Source organism: Phyllobates terribilis, unplaced genomic scaffold (genome assembly GCF_046119375.1).
Source record: "Phyllobates terribilis strain yellow unplaced genomic scaffold, ASM4611937v1 Scaffold_2__4_contigs__length_985480577, whole genome shotgun sequence".
Classification (NCBI taxonomy): Eukaryota; Metazoa; Chordata; class Amphibia; order Anura; family Dendrobatidae; genus Phyllobates; species Phyllobates terribilis.
Window position 1 is genome coordinate 746,809,160 of NW_027362762.1, and position 19,474 is coordinate 746,828,633.

Sequence of the window (19,474 nt, forward strand, 5' to 3'; positions counted from 1 at the left end):
TGCCCACATGACGTTCTCCTATGCCTCCTCAGGATCATCCAGATGGTCATTGGTGAACTTCAAGCGGGCCTGAACATGTGCTGGCGTGAGCACGGGGACCTTGCATGCCCTGCAGGATCTTAATCCATGATGGCTTAGCGTGTTACTAATGGTAATGTTTGGACTGTGGTCCCAGCTCTCTTTAGGTCATTGACCAGGTCCTCCCATGTAGTTTTGGGCTGATTCCTGACCTTTGTCAGAATCATCCTTACCCCACGAGGTGAGATCTAGCATGGAGCCCCAGACTGAGGAATATTGACAGTCATCTTGTGTTTCTTCCATTTTCTAATAATTGTGCCAACAGTTGTTGCCTTCTCAACAAGCTCCTTGTCCGTTTGTCCTGTATTGTATTTTCCTAGTGCCCATTCCAGCCTTGTGCAGGTCTACAATTTTGTCCCTGTTGTCCTTAGACAGCTCTTTGGTGTTGGTCATGGTGGAGAGGTTGGAGTGTGGTTGATTGAGTGTGTGGACAGGTGTCTTTTATACAGGTAATGAGTTCAAACAGGTGCAATTAATACAGGAAATAAGTGAAGAGTAGGAGGACTTCTTAAAGAAAAACTAACAGGTCTTTGAGAGCTAAAGTTCTTGCTGGTTGGTAGGCGATGGGAGACAGTGAGGGGAATCATATGCAAGGACCGTTATGTGTCCTCTAGGATGCGCATAGAGCCATATTGAACCCTATGAAGTGCATTGTAATCACAGCCGAAGCTGTGGTTACATTGCAAAATAAAAGGAAGATTGGACTTGGTTAAGCTATTTGACCAGGTCAGATTAAGAAAAATCTGATATAGACTTTTATTTTTGGAGAGATCTATAGGATCGGTAGTGGGATGGGTCTCTCCCTCCAGTCCGGATCTTACAAATGGCCCATGGCCACAGTTTTCATTTAAACCAGCAGTAAAAGTTTGGGTGTAAGTTTGAGAGCAGGAGTTCTCTGCAGTGCAGGTCTGTGTGAGACTGAACACAGGCCAGAGGAAACAAAGCCACTGACGCACCCACAAGAGATACAGTGGTGTCATTGCCCATGGCAACTGAGTGGTAAGGACTGTTTGGACAATCCAGCCGCGAACTGAAAGATAACGTTTGCCTTTTTGTTGTGAGTTGCCAAAATAAAGACTTTTAAGTTTGACTAACCTGGGTCACTGCCTCTTTACCGCACTGTGTGAACACTGCTGCATTACAGTGATCAAAATACTTATTTCATGCAATAAAATGCAATTTAATTATTTAAAAATCATACAATGTGATTTTCTGGTTTATCTTTTTAGATTCTGTCTCTCACAGGTGAAGTGTACCTACGATAAAATTACAGACCTCTCCATTCTTTGTAGGTGGCAAAACAGGCAGTGTATCAAATACTTATTTTCTCCACTGTATATGGATGGTCAGTACAAAGGACTGGCACATGACTTATTCCTTCCAAAGACCGTACAAAGGACAAGGGGGCATTCAATACAGTTGGAGGAAAGGTGACTCCAGCAGCTAAATAGGAAAGGGTTCTTTACAGCTAGAGCAGTCAGGCTGTGGCATGCCGACCACAAGAGGTAGTAATGGCAGACACTATAACAGCATTTAAAAAAGGGCTGGATGCTTTTCTCCTCACAACAAATGGCATTGTGGGTTATAAATAATCTAGCGATATAGAATGTATAACTGGTAGAAAAAGGTTGAAATTGATGACCTATGTCCTTTTTTATCTTATATAACTATGTAAAATTATTTAACCCATATGGTAAAAAAAATGAAAATGTCCAAATTGCATTTTTTCAGTTACCTCACCTGCAATGCAATAAAATTGTACTAAATGTATGTGCACAAAGTGGCACCAATTAAATCCATGCAAATAAAAAGCCATCATACAAATTGTTACCATGGAGTCATTCACTACTTCATCTCATCCCTAACAAAACAGCTGTGGCCTCACATGGCTGTGTCCATGGAAGAATTTAAAAGTTATAGCTCTTCTAAGGCTGTGTGCCCACAATGCGTTTTTAATGCGTTTCTGCAGCGTTTTTGCAGCTGCGGAAACGCTGCGGAAATGCATTAAAAACGCATGGTAGAAGGGCAGCAATGTTCCCCAATGATAATCCGCATGTGCTGTGCACATGCTGCGGAAATTTCCGCTGCGGATTATCATTGCGGAAAAAAACGCAGCACTACCAATTATTTTGCGGAAGTGCTGCGTCTTCGCCGCCATTGACTTGCATTAGACCGCATGGATTACGCATCACTGTATATGTAGATGAGTAATCCACGCGTTCTAATGTGCGGATGGTACCCGGGTGTAGATGAGAGGAGAGTCTCATCCACACCCAGGTACCATTAAAAAATCTGTAAAAAAAAATAAAATAAAAAATAAAGGTATATTTACCTTCCGGCGGCCCGTGCAGCGCTCCTGCTTGGTTCCCGGCACTTTGCAGTGGATTGAAGGGCCTGCGCTGACGTCAGAGTCATGTGACGGGTCACGCGATGCTGACGTTGGCAGGTCTTTCAATCCACTGCTGCCGGCAGCCGGGACCAAGCGAAACAAGCCAGCGCGGGCCATCGGCGGGTAACTATATATTTATTTTTTTATTTTTAACACTCTCTCGGGTCACACTATATAAATCCATGCAGTTTGCATGGATTTATATAGTGTGACCTAGTAGTCACAAACACTTTCCAAGTGATGCTAATCGCATGCGTTTTTTTTCTGCCAGGCAGATGCAGAAACGCTCAGGAAAAAATCCTGAGCATTTCTGCATCGTGGGCACATAGCCTAATAGTGGAGGATAAAACAAAAGTTAAAAAATGAAAAATGATGGGAAAGAATTAAGAGAGAGCCGGATACTGTATTGAACCGAATCCAGGATGAAGTCAGCCCCAACCTCAGTGTCCAGAACATTTCCTGCCTGAGAGCTTGAATCTGTACTCAGCATTGCTGCTTTCACCAAACCCTTCGGCTATGATATACCATTGGTGCAACCTGTGCAGCTGCACAAGGGCCCAAGATGTAAAGAGAGCCCACTTCCACCTCCAAAGTGGCAAGCAGCTTCTGTTACAAACACATTATTGGACTGTAAAGGGCCCATATGCTGTTGCACAGGGGCCCTCTTTTGTCTGTGTCCACCCCTGGGCTGTGATATAGACAAAAGATACATTTTTACCATTGGCATAGCTTAGATATCTGAGTAACGAGATATTTACCAATAAGCACAAAGAGATCAATATGCAGAAGAGGGATGACAGGATTATCTTTGTGTATTTACAAGTGAATCACTTTGCTAATTGCCTTAAATGCAAATTTCTCACTCCTTTTATTAGACTGTATAATAAAGTATATAAAAAAGTATAATACATAAAGTTTCATCTCTAATACAATGCAGAAATATACCACCACGAGGAGCAAGAAAATATCTTGAGGGCTATCTCTCCTGACTTATCCATACACACAGACCTCTCAAGCCAACCGTTCATGTGGTATCATTGGGGAAAGAGGAGAAAGACACTTTCAGATTCTCTGGCAATGGCTAATATTTTGCCATATATGGCTCATTTTTACAGACAGTCCTGGAATTTCTAGATGGTTATCAATCCTGCCCACAGCCATCCCGAGCAGACACACCTCCCTTCTGTAAATGTCATCCTAACTAAAGATTTCACCATAAAGTCATAGTTACCGTAATTATAAAGCTTTGTCTTTACACACAGTAGATTTTTCTTCAGGTTACTTATTTCTTCACAGAGGAAAATAACAAAACCTCTAAGTCAATAACCACCCTTGCCACTAGACTTAAGATTTAAAACCAACCAGAATCCACATCTGCCTACAGCTGTGTGGGGGTTTTGCCACTCATCAGTGTAATTTCGGAGGACTATATGCCTGCGTGAAAAGTCTGTGACAGAGGATTTGAGGGCTAAAGTTTTTCATAGTGGAGGATTATGTATGTATACACAAATATGTATTCATTATAAAATCATTAGAAGCCACAAGTATTAATTTATTAAAATTGTAATGTAACAGACCTGAAATTCCTCCTCCAATGACAATCACATCGTATGTGTCCTTCATGTCTCTGCTTTTCTCTTCCTAGGAGCCTTGGTTAGAATGCACTGGTGACTTTTTCACGTTGAGGCTGTCAGAAGGGAGCAATGTCCCTGTTATTGCTCTTTTACAGCCCGTTACTTACAGCTTAGGAGCTGAGTGCTTTGGGATTGGTTGCTAAAGGAGTGGGCGTAAGAAGAAAGCTTGGATCTGGAAGCTTGCCAATATAAACAATTTATAGTGTATGTTATCTGCTCTGGTGCAACACTTGAAATCCCATGTAAATGCTTAGCTTGCTTAAAATTGTCAAATTATGTAAGATTTGATTCAATGAGCCCTATTGTGAATCCACGGTTAATGATTGATTAACCTTCACTGCAGCTTTCCCACATTGCTTATGTTTCTCTTCAATTGATCATGCAATTAAAGACACTGTAAACTAAAAGTTGTATATCAAATAGGATTTAAGAAATCCTATTAAATATATATATCAATGACAGCAAATTCTTAAAGTAGACATGTAAGTGGATGTAATTTATACATAGAATTTATCTAAGGATTAAAATGCTTTGTTCAAAAATCCATTTAACTTTAGAAGTAAATTAGTATATATCGACTATCACATGCCACTCTGCTGCCTAAAAAAAAAAATCACTCCTGACTAGTGATGAGCGAGCACTAAAATGCTAGGGTGCTCGTAATGAGCTATGAGCCCAATGGAAATGGAAGTCAATGGAAACTGAAAATGTCTGGAGGGGGCCTAAAAATGATGTGGGAACAGCATGGGGAAGACCCCTGGAAGCATCTCTGACGCCCAGGTCACTGCGGTGAACAATGTTTTCAGAGTATTACGCCACTTTTACAGAGTCACAATAAAACATACAAAAACTAAGTCAAAATGGATTTTCCTGGAAAAAATGTTAAGGAACATTTTTCCAGGGTAATGACTTGTACACAAGGCAAATAAATAACCAAAAGCAAAAATGCTCCTCCATACCTTGGGCTATGTTCACACATAGCGTTTTTGATGCGTTTTTGCACTTTTGCATTGCTTTCAACTGCGAACAATACATTCACCAGTAAATGTAATTTTAACATTTTACTACCTTATCTGGCCATGTGGTGTGTGAGACATGATCAGACACATCCAGTTTCATTGATTAAAGAGGGACTGTGAAAGTCACAAAGCCTATTTTTCCAAGGCCATCAGGCAGCCCTTACTATTATTAAAGGACCATCAGTCGTCCCTCACTATTGTTAGAGGGCCATCAGCCGGCTATGCTTTGTTGTTCCCATTATTAAGGAGTGGGTCTCCTATACTGTTGTTGTGTATGCAGTGACTGCAAGGGCTGTCAAAAATTAGAATGCACTCCAATACCCCTTTGAAGAGACATAGAGGAGGTCCTCATTAAAAAAATTGTTACCATTGTTAAGGAGTGGGTCTCCTATACTGGTAATGCCCATGCATTAAGTGCATGGGCTGAAAAACGTTTACCCCTGGGGGGTATACATGAACACACTGTGTAACATACAGAATGTTAGAGCAAGGCCTCTAAAAAAATTTCCTAAGGGCATCATAAACACCCTTAAAAAAATTTATGTGGTTGTTGCATATGATGTGGTGGAGGATGAGGAGACGGAGGAGGACAATAGAAAATAAACAAAATCAGGAAGCATATACCCATGTCTGGGTGAGAAGAGGTGCATGGGAATAGACCCCCCCAAAAAAAACACTGGATTTGACTTTATGTTCCACTGCTATCATCCAGTGGTGTTGAGAAGTCTCTCCAAATAGTCAGATCAACTTGTGAAGATCAAAATATCATGATTACTACAGACCTGATGGCATCTCCTCTTGTCGGTATGAAGCCACAAACGTCACGACGCGTGTTTCGGCATCTGCCTTCATCAGGGGGCGTGACAAAGGCGGGACTATTTGGAGAGCATTACAAGTACAATATCCAATATAGGGCTTACTGCATCATAAACATTGCCCTGCATATATTGGAGATTATGGATACTGTCTATTTTTTGTACGTAGGATATAGTCTTTACAGGTGCTCTTATATATAGTGGTGAGTATAGGGGACAATCCCTTTATATTCCTTGTTGCACTGATGCATTTTTTATTGGAGTACTCTCACATATACAGTACAGACCAAAAGTTTGGACACACCTTCTTATTTAAAGATTTTTCTGTATTTTCATGACTTTGAAAATTGTACATTCACACTGAAGGCATCAAAACTATGAATTAACACATGTGGAATTATATACTTAACAAACAAGTGTGAAACAGCTGAAAATATGTCTTATAATCTAGGTTCTTCAAAGTAGCCACCTTTTGCTTTGATGACTGCTTTGCACACTCTTGGCATTCTCTTGATGAGCTTCAAGAGGTAGTCACCGGAAATGGTTTTCACTTCACAGGTGTGCCCTGTCAGGTTTAATAAGTGGGATTTCTTGCCTTATGAAAGCGGTTGGGACCATCAGTTGTGTTGTGCAGAAGTCAGGTGGATAGTCCTACTGAATAGACTGTTAGAATTTGTATTATGGCAAGAAAAAAGCATCTAAGTAAAGAAAAACGATTGGCCATCATTACTTTAAGAAATGAAGGTCAGTCAGTCCGAAAAATTGTGCAAACTTTTAAAGTGTCCCCAAGTGCAGTTGCAAAAACCATCAAGCGCTACAAAGAAACTGGCTCACATGAGGACCGCCCCAGGAAAGGAAGACCAAGAGTCATCTCTGCTTCTGAGGATATGTTTATCTGAGTCACCAGCCTCAGATATCGCAGGTTAACAGCAGCTCAGATTAGAGACCAGGTCAATGCCACACAGAGTTCTAGCAGCACACACATCTCTACAACAACTGTTAAGAGGAGACTTTGTGCAGCAGGCCTTCATAGAAAAGGAATGGACATTAGACCAGTGGAAATCTGTGCTTTGGTCTGATGAGTCCAAATTTAAGATCTTTGGTTCCAACCACCGTGTCTTTGTGCGACGCAGAAAAGGTGAACGGATGGACTCTACATGCCTGGTTCCCACCGTGAAGTATGGAGGAGGAGGTGTGATGGTGTGTGGGTACTTTGATGGTGACACTGTTGGGGATTTATTCAAAATTGAAGGCATACTGAACCAGCATGGCTACCACAGCATCATGCAGCAGCATGCTATTCCATCCGGTTTGCGTTTAGTTGGACCATAATTTATTTTTCAACAGTACAATGACTCCAAACACACCTCCAGGCTATTTGATCAAGTAGGAGAGTGATGGGGTGCTACGCCAGATGACCTGGCCTCCACAGTCACCAGACCTGGACGCAATCGAGATAGTTTGGGGTGAGCTGGACCGCAGAGTGAAGGGCCAACAAGTGCTAAGCATCTCTGGGAACTCCTTCAAGATTGTTGGAAGACCATTTCCAGTGACTACCACTTGAAGCTCATCAAGAGAATGCCAAGAGTGTGCAAAGCAGTCATCAAAGCAAAAGGTGGCTACTTTGAAAAACCTAGAATATAAGACATATTTTAAGTTGTTTCACACTTTTTTGTTAAGTATATAATTCCACATGTGTTAATTCATAGTTTTGATAGTCATTACTCATTGGTGACACTTCTAGACGCACGTTACAAGGAGAACTTTCTATCTCTTATTCCTGAGGCGGACAGGTCTACAAAAATGGGGCAGTACCAGAAATCCCTTGTTGCGGAACTACTAAAAGAATTCCTTTCTGAAAATGCTGGCTGCAGAGGTCACAGTTCATTGGACAACCAAGGAGCACAGGCGAGAGAGACAAAACTCCACTCCAGCAGAGGCAGGGGAACACTGTCAAAGTTCTGGGAGAGTTTTCAGAGCCCCTCCCATCGCACAGGCCCTGAGGCGCGGGGTACTCTCACAAAGAGTGCAAAGCTTGGGAAGATGCTGAGGGAGTACCTTGCCAACCGTACCAACGTCCTCCGTGATTCCTCTGTGCCTTATAATTATTGGGTATCCAAGCTGGACATGTGGAATGAACTGTCTCTCTACGCTTTGGAGGTCCTGGCCTGCCCTGCTGCTAGCGTTTTATCAGAGCGGGTTTTTAGTGCGGCTGGTGGAATTATAACTGATAAGCACATCCGCCTGTCAACTGAAAATGCTGACAGGCTGACTCTTATAAATATGAACAAGGGCTGGATTGGGCCAGACTTCTCAACACCACCGAATGATAGCAGCAGAACTCAAATACAGTGTCTTTTGTTGGGAGGTGTATTCTCAAGTACCTTTTCACACCCACACATGGGTATACGATTCCTGATTTGGGGTATTTGCTCTTGTCCTCCACCTTCTCCTCATCCTCATCCTCCACCACCATATCAACAAGGTGACAATGGTCCGTGATGCAACACCCACATAATTTTTTTAAAGGGTGTTTATGATGCCCGTAATTTTTTTTTTATACAGTATGTTCATGTATACCCACCAGGGGTAAATGTGTGTCACACTTAGTGCATGGGCATTACAAGTATAGGAGACCCGCTCCTTTCTAATGGGAACATTTTTTTATGAGGTCCTCCTCCACGTCTTTTCCAAGGGGCATTGGAGTGCCTCACAATTTTTGGCAGCCCTTGCATTCACTGCATAGGCAAACACAATGGGAGACCCACTTCCTAATAATGGGAACATTGTTTTCAGGAGGCCCTCTGACCTCCACGTCTCTTCCAAGGGGCATTGAAGTGCCTCCAAATTTTTGGCAGCCCTTGCATTCTCTGCATAGGCCAACACTATGGGAGACCCACTTCCTAATAATGGGAACATTGTTTTCAAGAGGCCCTCTGACCTCCACATCTCTTCCAAGGGGCATTGAAGTGTCTCCAAATGTTTGGCAACCCTTGCATTCACTGCATAGGCAAGCACTATGGGAGACCCACTTCCTAATAATGGGAAAATTGTTTTCAGGAGGCCCTCTGACCTCCATGTCTCTTTCAAGAGGCATTGGAGTGCCTCCAAATTTTTGGAAGCCCTTGCATTCACTGCATAGGCAAATACAATGGGAGACCCACTTCCTAATAATGGGAACATTGTTTTCAGGAGGCCCTCTGACCTCCACGTCTCTTCCAAGGGGCTTTGAAGTGTCTCCAAATTTTTGGCAGCTCTTGCATTCACTGCATAGGCCAACACTATGGGAAGCCCACTTCCTAATAATGGGAACATTTTTTCATGAGGCCTTGTATGTCTCTTCCAAGGGACATTGGAGTGCCTCCCAATTTTTGGCAACCCTTGCATTCACTGCATAGGCAAACAGTATGGGAGACCCACTTCCTAATAATGGGAACATTGTTTTCAGGAGGCCCTCCTCTAAGTCTCTTCAAAGGGGTATTGGGGTCCGTCAAAATTTTCAAAGGGGTATTGGGGTGTGTCCAAATTTTGGGCAGCCCTGCCACCCACTGTATATGCAATAACAGTATAAGAGACCCACTCTTTAGTAATGGGAACAACAAAGCATAGCCGGCTGATGGCTCTCTAAGAATAGCAAGGGCCGACTGCTGGCACTATAAGAATAGTAAAGGCCACCAGATGGCCCTATAAAAATAGGCTTTGTGGCTTTCAGAGTCCCTCCTTCATAAATGAAACAGGATGTGTCTGATGATGTGTCACACACCACATGGCCAGATAAGGTTGTAAAATGTTAAAATGACATTTCCCTGTGAATGCATTTGTCATGGTTGAAAGCAATGCAAAAGTGCAAAAACGCATGTGAACATAGCCCAAGGTGTGGAGGAGTATTTTTGTTTTTGGTTATTTATTTTTCCTAATATACAAGTCATTACCCTGGAAACGATATTCCTTAACATATTTCCCAGGAAAATCCATTTTGGTTTCGTTTTTGTATGTTTTATTGTGAGTCCGTAAAAGTGGCGTTACACCTCTTACAACATTGTTCACAGCAGTGACCTGGGAGTCAGAAATGCTTCCAGTGGTCTTCCCCATGCTGTTCCCATCTCATTTGAGCACTGTTCCCATCGATTTGGGCAATTTTTAGGCCCTCCGCAGAGCACCTGAGTATTTCAATGTGCTCAACGCGAGCAACAAGCACCAGAGCATTTTAGTGCTCGCCCATCACTAATGTTCAGTAAATGCACTCAATACTTGGTCGGGGCTCCTTTTGCATCAATTACTGCATTAATGGAGGCGATCAGCCTGTAGTACTGCTGAGGTGTTATGCAAGCCCAGGTTGCTTTGACAGCAGCCGTCAGCTCGTCTGCATTGTTGGGTCTGGTGTCTCTCATCCTCCTCTTGACAATACCCCATAGATTCTCTATGGGGTTATGGTCAGGCGAGTTCGCTGGCCAATCAAACACAGTGATACTGTTGTTTTTAAACCAGGTATTGGTACTTTTGGCAGTGTGGACACGTGCCAAGTCCTGCTGGAGAATGAAATTTCCATGTCCAAAAACCTTGTCGGCAGAGGGAAGCATGAAGTGCTCTAAAATTCCCTGCTAGACAACTGCGCTGACTTTGGTCTTGATAAAACACAGTGGACCTACACCAGCAGATGACATGACTCCCCAAACCATCACTGATTGTGGAAACTTCACACTAGACCTCAAGCAGCTTGGATTGTGTGCCTCTCCACTCTTCCTCCAGACTCTGAGACCTTGATTTCCAAATGAAATGAAAAATTTACTTTCATCTGAAAACAACACCTTGGACCACTGAGCAACAGTCCAGGTCTTTTTCTCATTGGCCCAGGTAAGACGCTTCTGGCGTTGTCTATTGGTCATGAGTGGCTTGACACAAAAAATGCGACACTTGTAGCCCATGTCCTGGATACGTCTGTGTGTGGTGGCTCTTGAAGCAACGATTCCAGCAGCAGTCCACTCCTTGTGAATCTCCCCCAAATTTCTGAATGGCCTTTTCTTAACAATCCTTTCAAAGTTGTGGTTATCCCGGTTGCTTGTGTACCTTTTTCTACCACACTTTTTCCTTCCACTTAACTTTCCATTAATATGCTTGGATACAGCACTCTGTGAATAACCAGCTTCTTTAGCAATGACCTTTTGTGGCTTAATCTCCTTGTGGAGTGTGTCAATGACGGCCTTCTGGACATCTGTCAAGCCAGCAGTCGTCGCCATTATTGTGGAGCCTACTGAAACAGACAAAGGGACCTTTTTAAACACATCGGAAGCCATTGCAGGTGTTGTTTATAAATTATTCTAATTTTCTGAGATAATGACTTTTGTGTTTTCATTGGCTGTAAGACATAATCATGAACATTAACAGTAATAAACACTTGAAATAGATCACTCTGTTTGTATTGACTCTATATAATATATGAGTTTCACTTTTTGCATTGAAGAACTGAAATAAATTAACTTTTTGATGATATTCTAATTTAGTGAGAAGCACTTGTACATGGCTATAATGGTGCTGTAATAAAGATTAAATTGGTACCGTTGATGAAGAAATCTGTTTTGTTGCTCTTTAATCACGATTTTACAGTTTCTGATAATTAGATTTCGGTGCAAAGTGCACGGAGTCTTCTCCACCCTTCTATGTGATTCCCAAGCCCCTCCGCGAGCCTCCAGTCTTTGAATGACAGATCACAACTGAGATATCAAACAGAGGAGGCAGGTCATTCACAGACCGGAGGCAGATGTGCTGGGAATCACAGACAGGGAGGAGAAGACCCAGTGCACAGTCCGGCACCTGTGCACCGAAATCTAATCAGCAGAAAATTTCACATGGTGATTAAAGAAGAACAATAAAGCGGATTTCTCTATCAAAGGTATCAATTTATTTTGTATTACAGTGCCATTACAGCAATCAGCCATGTACTTTATATTACAAAATCATAATGCCAGGTTCTCTTTAATAACTGTTTTTTTTTCACACAGTGCCAGCAAGCATGGCTAGTATTAAACCACTCATTGCAGATTTTGCAACTAAGAGCGCATACTCATCTGCATGAAAAACAGAAAAGCGCAATCCAATAAAAAATAGGATTGCACTCTGACCAATGTTAATCTATAAGTCTCTGCTCATCTGCGATTTTTTCTCGGACGAGACTTACCAATGCAAGTCAATGGGTGCAAGAAAAAAATCAGATGGCACCATGCGAGTGCCGTCCAATTGCAATGCAATTTTAATATGGGCTTTTACATAGATTAATTCTCTATGTGATTTACACATAGTTTTCCAAGGAAATATTCTTCATCAAATATATATATATATCTATATATATATGCATCGGAGCCTGCACACATATGAAATGAAGCTGGGAACGTGCACGCAGATTCAGTGCGCATGTCCAAGGAGCTTATGGGCAGTGCGCAAGTGCAGGATGTACTAGGAGATTGCTAGTCTCAACAATCAATCAGATAGCGATGGGCGTGCATAATTTGAAGAGGACCCTGACTGACTGTGACTGAAACGTTACAAAGCGCTACCCAAATGACAGAAACAGAAGGTTTGTGATGCAATCTTCTAATAATAAAAAGTGTTTTTTTAAGATATATACTGTGACTCTTACTTTGAGAAAATCATGTTAGTGATACACATCGCATCACTAACAAGACATTGGGGGCAGTTTAATACACAAAATGACATGACAGGTTCCCTTTAAGCTGAAGTTGAAGACCAGAAGATGGCTACATGAACCAGTGATGAAGAGACAAATATCTGAGGGCTCAATAGGAATGGGTTAATTGTGGAAAAAATACTAGTCACAAGTGAATTAAAGAGGTTGTCCACTACTATAGAGAATGCCCCCATCGATGTAAACTGTGGAAACAAGTGTTTTTGTAATTAACTTGTGTGATCTTTATTGCCAGTGAGCGGCGCTATTGCTGACCGCACACCAGGCATCACGTGACCCGCTGCAGCCGGCTCTGACATCTGCCGATGTCACGTCTAGTTCCGACTGCAGCTTTCCCTCCTCTGTATTCATTTGGAAAGCACGAGGTGGATGCTGGGCTGTGACATGCAGTGAAACCTCGCCCACAGCCCATCAATCAGGGGGGAGCGCGTCACTGGGTCACGTGGCATCAGTGGATGTCAAAGTCGCTCACAGGCAACAATGACCAAGGGAGGTATTTACAAAAAATCTTATTTCCACCTTTTAAATCGACGGGGGCGTTCTCTATAGTAGTGGACAACCTCTTGAAAGGGAACCTGTTACCTACAAAAATGTTCTTTACCTGCAGATGAAATAGTAATCTGCATGTAAATATTGTTTAAATCAAGTCTAAAGTTTTCTGAAAGTGCGACAGTGAATGAAATAGAGTCATATCCTTCCTTCAGCAGCTCACATCCAGTCTCTGAGATGGTGTTATGGGAGCTGTTAGGGTCACTGCCCACTATACAGGGAGAGTGCCGTAATCAGTCCTCTGCACTTTAACTGACACCCTGCTCTGCAGGGTATGTGTGCAGAACTGGCAGTCAGTCAAAGTGGCGGGGAGTGATTACAGCACACTCACTGTGACTCTTACAGCTCCCGGCCTGGAGACTGGAACGGCTGCAGGGATAATATAACTTTATTTTTTTCCTGTAGCCATGCTTCCAGTAAACTAAGCTAACATGATTTAAACACTATTTACATGCAGATTATCACTATATCTACATGAAAATATCATTTTTATAGGTGCCAGGTTTCCTTTTAAGAGACGCGAAGGTGGACTGTGTTTTATAAAATAGCTGAAGGAACAAATAGGGCAGGGGTCTCAAAGTCGGCTGGGTATATGGGCCGCACATGGAAAAAATTTGAATTTGGGGGGCCGCATTCTTTGTTCAATGTGACATTTTTAGTGATACCATTTTTTTTGTATACACCTTTTGAACATTTTTTCCGTGTTTATTTTTTTATGGCTTGGGTCGTTATGGACGTGGCGATAATAAACGTGCACTTTTTTGTGTTTACTTTAGTTTACATATAAAACAGCATTTTTAGTGCCCAATATTTTTTCATGCTTTATTTTTATTTTTTGGATTTTTACAATTTTGTTTCCCCCAATTGGCCACATTCAGTAATATTGTCTTACAATTAGCATCATATAGTAATAATGGCAAACATCTTGTAGTAATGTTCCCCATCCAAGTCCCCATCTTGTACTAATGTGCCCCATCCAGGTCCCCATCCTGTGGCTATGTGCCCCATCCAGGTCCCCATCTTGTGGCTATGTGCCCCATCCAGGTCCCCTCTTGTGGCTATGTGCCCCATCCAGGACCCCATCCTGTGGCTATGTTCCCCATCCAGGTCCCCATCTTGTGGCTATGTGCCCCATCCAGGTCCCCATCTTGAGGCTATGTGCCCCATCCAAGTCCCCTCTTGTGGCTATGTTCCCCATCCAGGTCCCCATCTTGTGGCTATGTGCCCCATCTAGGTCCCCATCTTGAGGCTATGTGCCCCATCCAGGTCCCCATCTTGTGGCTATGTGCCCCATCCAGGACCCCATCCTGTGGCTATGTGCCCCATCCAGGTCCCCTCTTGTGGCTATGTGCCCCATCCAGGTCCCCTCTTGTGGCTATGTGCCCCATCCAGGACCCCATCCTGTGGCTATGTTCCCCATCCAGGTCCCCATCTTGTGGCTATGTGCCCCATCCAGGTCCCCATCTTGTGGCTATGTGCCCCATCCAAGTCCCCTCTTGTGGCTATGTGCCCCATCCAGGTCCCCTCTTGTGGCTATGTTCCCCATCCAGGTCCCCATCCTGTGGCTATGTGCCCCATCCAGGTCCCCATCCTGTGGCTATGTGCCCCATCCAGGTCCCCATCCTGTGACTATGTGCCCCATCCAGGTCCCCATCTTGTGGCTATGTGCCCCATCCAGGTCCCCATCTTGTGGCTATGTGCCCCATCCAGGTCCCCTCTTGTGGCTATGTGCCCCATCCAGGTCCCCTCTTGTGGCTCTGTGCCCCCTGTGCTGTTCTTCACACACATAAAAAAAAAAAAAAAAAGATGATTCTCACCTGTCCTCCGTTCCCTCGGCGTCCTTCCTGCAGATGTGGCCCGCAGGCACCACAGAGTCCGACCCCTTGACGATCCCGACCTGGTCCAGGAGGAGCCGCCGACAGCAGCGCTGCATTACCGCACAGAGACTGTCTCCCAGCACTGCATTTCCAATGCCAGCCGCTGGCCAATCAGAGGCCAGCAGCTGACATCTGCATATGGCAATGACGTCATACTCGCTGCGCCGACACGCAGATATCAGCTGCTGGCCTCTGATTGGCCGGCGGCTGGCATTGGAAATCAGTGCTGGGAAACAGTCTCTGTGCGGCAATGCAGCGCTGCTGTCGGCGGCTCCTCCTGGACCTGGTCGGGATCATCAAGGGGTCTGTGCCTGCGGGCCGCATAAAGCAGCCTCAGGGGCCGCATGCGGCCGCGGGCCGCGTGTTTGAGACCCCTGAAATAGGGGATACAGAAATGTGTGTCAATATACAAAATTGGTGCAAATTTAACATCACTGGATGTGACATTACATTGCTGTCAGAATAAGTCTATCCCAGTAATTTATCCATTTCCATAAAAAAACTTTATTAACCGAACCTCATTAAAAAACAATGAAATACTCACATTAAGTTATTGTGTAGTTTAAATCTTAATTTAGAGGACTCAACTCTCATACAGCAATTTGCCCTCTAGGTGGAAATCTGTAAGAAATACAGGTTTTCGACCAATGAAAACCCCTCACATATGATATATATTGTTTTCAATGTGATATTTTATTTTGTGACTTACTGATTGAGAATCATAGGCCTGGTTACATATCTGAACAGAATGTGTCTCAGCAGTATGCAAACTGATTCTTTAATCAAAAGGTCTATTACATTATCTGCTATAGATGCTAAATAGCAGTGTAATAAATAGGTATCTAGAGTCCTGCAATCGTGGTGTTTTAACACACATAAGTACAGTGTTGTATTATACTATATAGGTGTAATTTGTATTAATGCTTCACATAAAAGCCAGAAATATTGTGTAACACCTATCCACCAGCCTAATTTTCTATAAGGTGCCGCCATGGTAACACCCATCATTCACACAGTTGTATGTATTCTGCTTTGATACTATTCTGCTTTGATAATGGTGAATATATTAACCTGTTAAGCTTGTAAGTTTCCATGGAACCAAAACGTTACAAACACTAAGGATCTTGTGTGGCTCAGTACAATTATTAAACCACAATTAAACCACTCTAATGGTTTTCATTTTGTACAACATGGCACTGAGCCCAGAAGACTGTAGGGAACTGGAAAAAACATGCATTGTGTAAACCTATTCAATCAATGTTTTGTCCTTCAGGAGAGCATGAATGGAATGTACATTGGGCCTCTTTCCTGGGGCCCACTATGAACACTTAGCATTTTAACTCAGTATAGATACACAAGCTGTTAAAGGGGTATTCACAAAATCACACTGTGATCTTATAATAATTAGTGTTGAGCGAACATGCTCGACACTGCTCGGTACTCGCCCGAGCATCACGCTACTCGGGATGCTCGGCGAGCACCGAGCATTTCCGGGTTACTCGGGCGGGAGCTCGGGTCTCCGCTCTGCATGTTTGGCGCTCTTTACACAGCCAATGAACATGCAGGGATTGCCAGCCAGTCACTGTAATGCCGCAGCCATGTTGTTTGTGGGCATTACATTGATTGGCTGGCCGCAAAGCGTCACCTCGATTATTTAAAACAGGGAGCCGCCATCTTGGACACAGTCGCTCCGGATCAGACAGTGTAGGGACAGCGCTGCTGATTTAGGGAGAGATATAAACTGCAAAATAGTTAGTGTAGGGTCTGTAAAGGCTGCCAGATCAAACAAACAGTCATTCTCAGGACTAATATCCATCCCAGATATCAGGCAGGAAGGCTGTATAGGAGACGCAGTGGTTATACCAGCAAACGCTGCATAACAGTCCTGTGTGCTCCTGTTTCAGAAATTGCTGGACTTAGCTCCAGGTCTCGGAGGCCAGGAAAATTCTATTTTTTTCATCTAAATACTCTTTTTTTATTCCTCCTTCACACTGTACAAATACCCATCTTATTAACATATTGGTGTCCCCCCCCCCCCCAAAAAAAAAGTGTGTCTCTGATTTTTCAGACACAAATATATCTGTTGAAAAGAGTCTGGTATAGGCCACAGAAACAGAAGAGTGGTTTTGCAGTTCCACGGGTGAAATCTCTGTATTATCCAGTTTTGTGCCTTTTGTAACTAAAAAAAAACAGTTTGAGCGTGTCGCTCATTGTTCAGCTCCAAATATATATATATTTAAAATAGTCTGGTATACACTAGTAAATTATAACTGTGGTTTTGCTGTTCCACTGTAAAAAATCTCTATTATCCTGCTTTTGGCATTTTTTGCCGTAAAAAATAAATAATAATGTCTCCTGATTGTTCAGACACAAATATATCTGTTGAAAATAGTCTGGTATAGACTAGTAAATTATAACTGTGGTTTTGCTGCTCCACGGTAAAAGATCTCTAATATCCTGCTTTTGGCATTTTTTGCCGTAAAAAATAAATAATAGTGTCTCCTGATTGTTCAGACACAAATATATCTATTGAAAATACTCTGGTATACACCAGTAAATTATAACTGTGGTTTTGCTGTTCCATGGTAAAAAATCTCTATTATCCTGCTTTTGGCATTTTTTGCCGTAAAAAATAAATAATAGTGTCTCCTGATTGTTCAGACACAAATATATCTGTTGAAAATACTCTGGTATACATCAGTAAATTATAACTGTGGTTTTGCTGTTCCATGGTAAAAAATCTCTATCATCCTGCTTTTGGCATTTTTTGCCGTAAAAAACAAACAAACTGTAATAGTGTCTCCCTGATTGTTCAGACACAAATATATCTGTTGAAAATAGTCTGGTTTAGGCCAGAGAAACAGAAGTGTGGTTTTGCAGTTCCACGGTTCAAACCTCTGTATTATCCACTTTTGGCCATTTGTATCTAAAAAAAAACAGTTTGAGTGTGTCGCTCACTGTTCAGCCGCAAATATATATATTTTAAAAAGTCTGGTATTCACCAGTAAATTATAACTGTGGTTTTGCTCTTCCACGGTAAAAAATCTCTATTATCATGCTTTTGGCATTTTTTGCCGTAAAAAAAAACTGTAATAGTGTCTCCCTGATTGTTCAGACACAAATATATCTGTTGAAAATAGTCTGGTGTAGGCCAGAGAAACAGAAGTGTGGTTTTGCAGTTCCACGGTTCAAACCTCTGTATTATCCACTTTTGGGCCATTTGTATCTAAAAAAAAACAGTTTGAGTGTGTCGCTCACTGTTCAGCCACAAATATATATATTTTAAAAAGTCTGGTATTCACCAGTAAATTATAACTGTGGTTTTGCTCTTCCACGGTAAAAAATCTCTATTATCCTGCTTTTGGCATTTTTTGCCGTAAAAAAAAACTGTAATAGTGTCTCCCTGATTGTTCAGACACAAATATATCTGTTGAAAATAGTTTGGTGTAGGCCAGAGAAACAGAAGTGTGGTTTTGCAGTTCCATGGTTCAAACCTCTGTATTATCCACTTTTGGGCCATTTGTATCTAAAAAAAAAAACAGTTTGAGTGTGTCGCTCACTGTTCAGCCGCAAATAAATATATTTTAAAATGTCTGGTATATACCAGTAAATTATAACTGTGGTTTTGCTGTTCCATGGTAAAAAATCTCTATTATCCTGCTTTTGGCATTTTTTGCCAAAAAAAAAACTTTAATAGTGTCTCCCTGATTGTTCAGACACAAATATATCTGTTGAAAATAGTCTGGTATAGGCCAGAGAAACAGAAGTCTGGTTTTGCAGTTCCACGGTTCAAACCTCTGTATTATCCACTTTTGGGCCATTTGTATCTAAAAAAGAACTGTTTGAGTGTGTCGCTCACTGTTCAGCCGCAAATAAATATATTTAAAAAAGTCTGGTATACACCAGTAAATTATAACTGTGGTTTTCTGTTCCATGGTAAAAAATCTCTATTATCCTGCTTTTGGCATTTTTTGCCGTAAAAAAAAACTGTAATAGTGTCTCCCTGATTGTACAGACACAAATATATCTGTTGAAAATAGTCTGGTGTAGGCCAGACGAACAGAAGTGTGGTTTTGCAGTTCCACGGTTCAAACCTCTGTATTATCGACTTTTGGGCCATTAGTATCTAAAAAAAAACTGTTTGAATGTGTCGCTCACTGTTCAGCCACAAATAAATATATTTTAGAAAGTCTGGTATACACCACTAAATTATAACTGTGGTTTTGCTGTTCCACGGTAAAAAATCTCTATTATCCTGCTTTTGGCATTTTTTGCCATAAAAAAAAACTTTAATAGTGTCTCCCTGATTGTTCAGACACAAATATATCTGATGAAAATAGTCTGGTGTAGGCCAGAGAAACAGAAGTGTGGTTTTGCAGTTCCACGGTACAAACCTCTGTATTATCCACTTTT

General features: G+C 42.2%; 1 protein-coding gene across 1 annotated transcript in view; it reads right to left on the reverse strand.

The window, feature by feature from the left end:
* The window catches only part of LOC141227665 (amine oxidase [flavin-containing] B-like), a 233,607-nt gene extending 229,403 nt beyond the window's left edge, over positions 1-4,204 (reverse strand). The window contains exon 1 of the mRNA XM_073667245.1: positions 4,045-4,204. Coding sequence (XP_073523346.1) covers positions 4,045-4,090 — 46 coding nt within the window. The 5' untranslated portion in view covers positions 4,091-4,204. The remainder of the gene's footprint in view (positions 1-4,044) is intronic.
* Between the last annotated feature and the right edge of the window lie 15,270 nt (positions 4,205-19,474).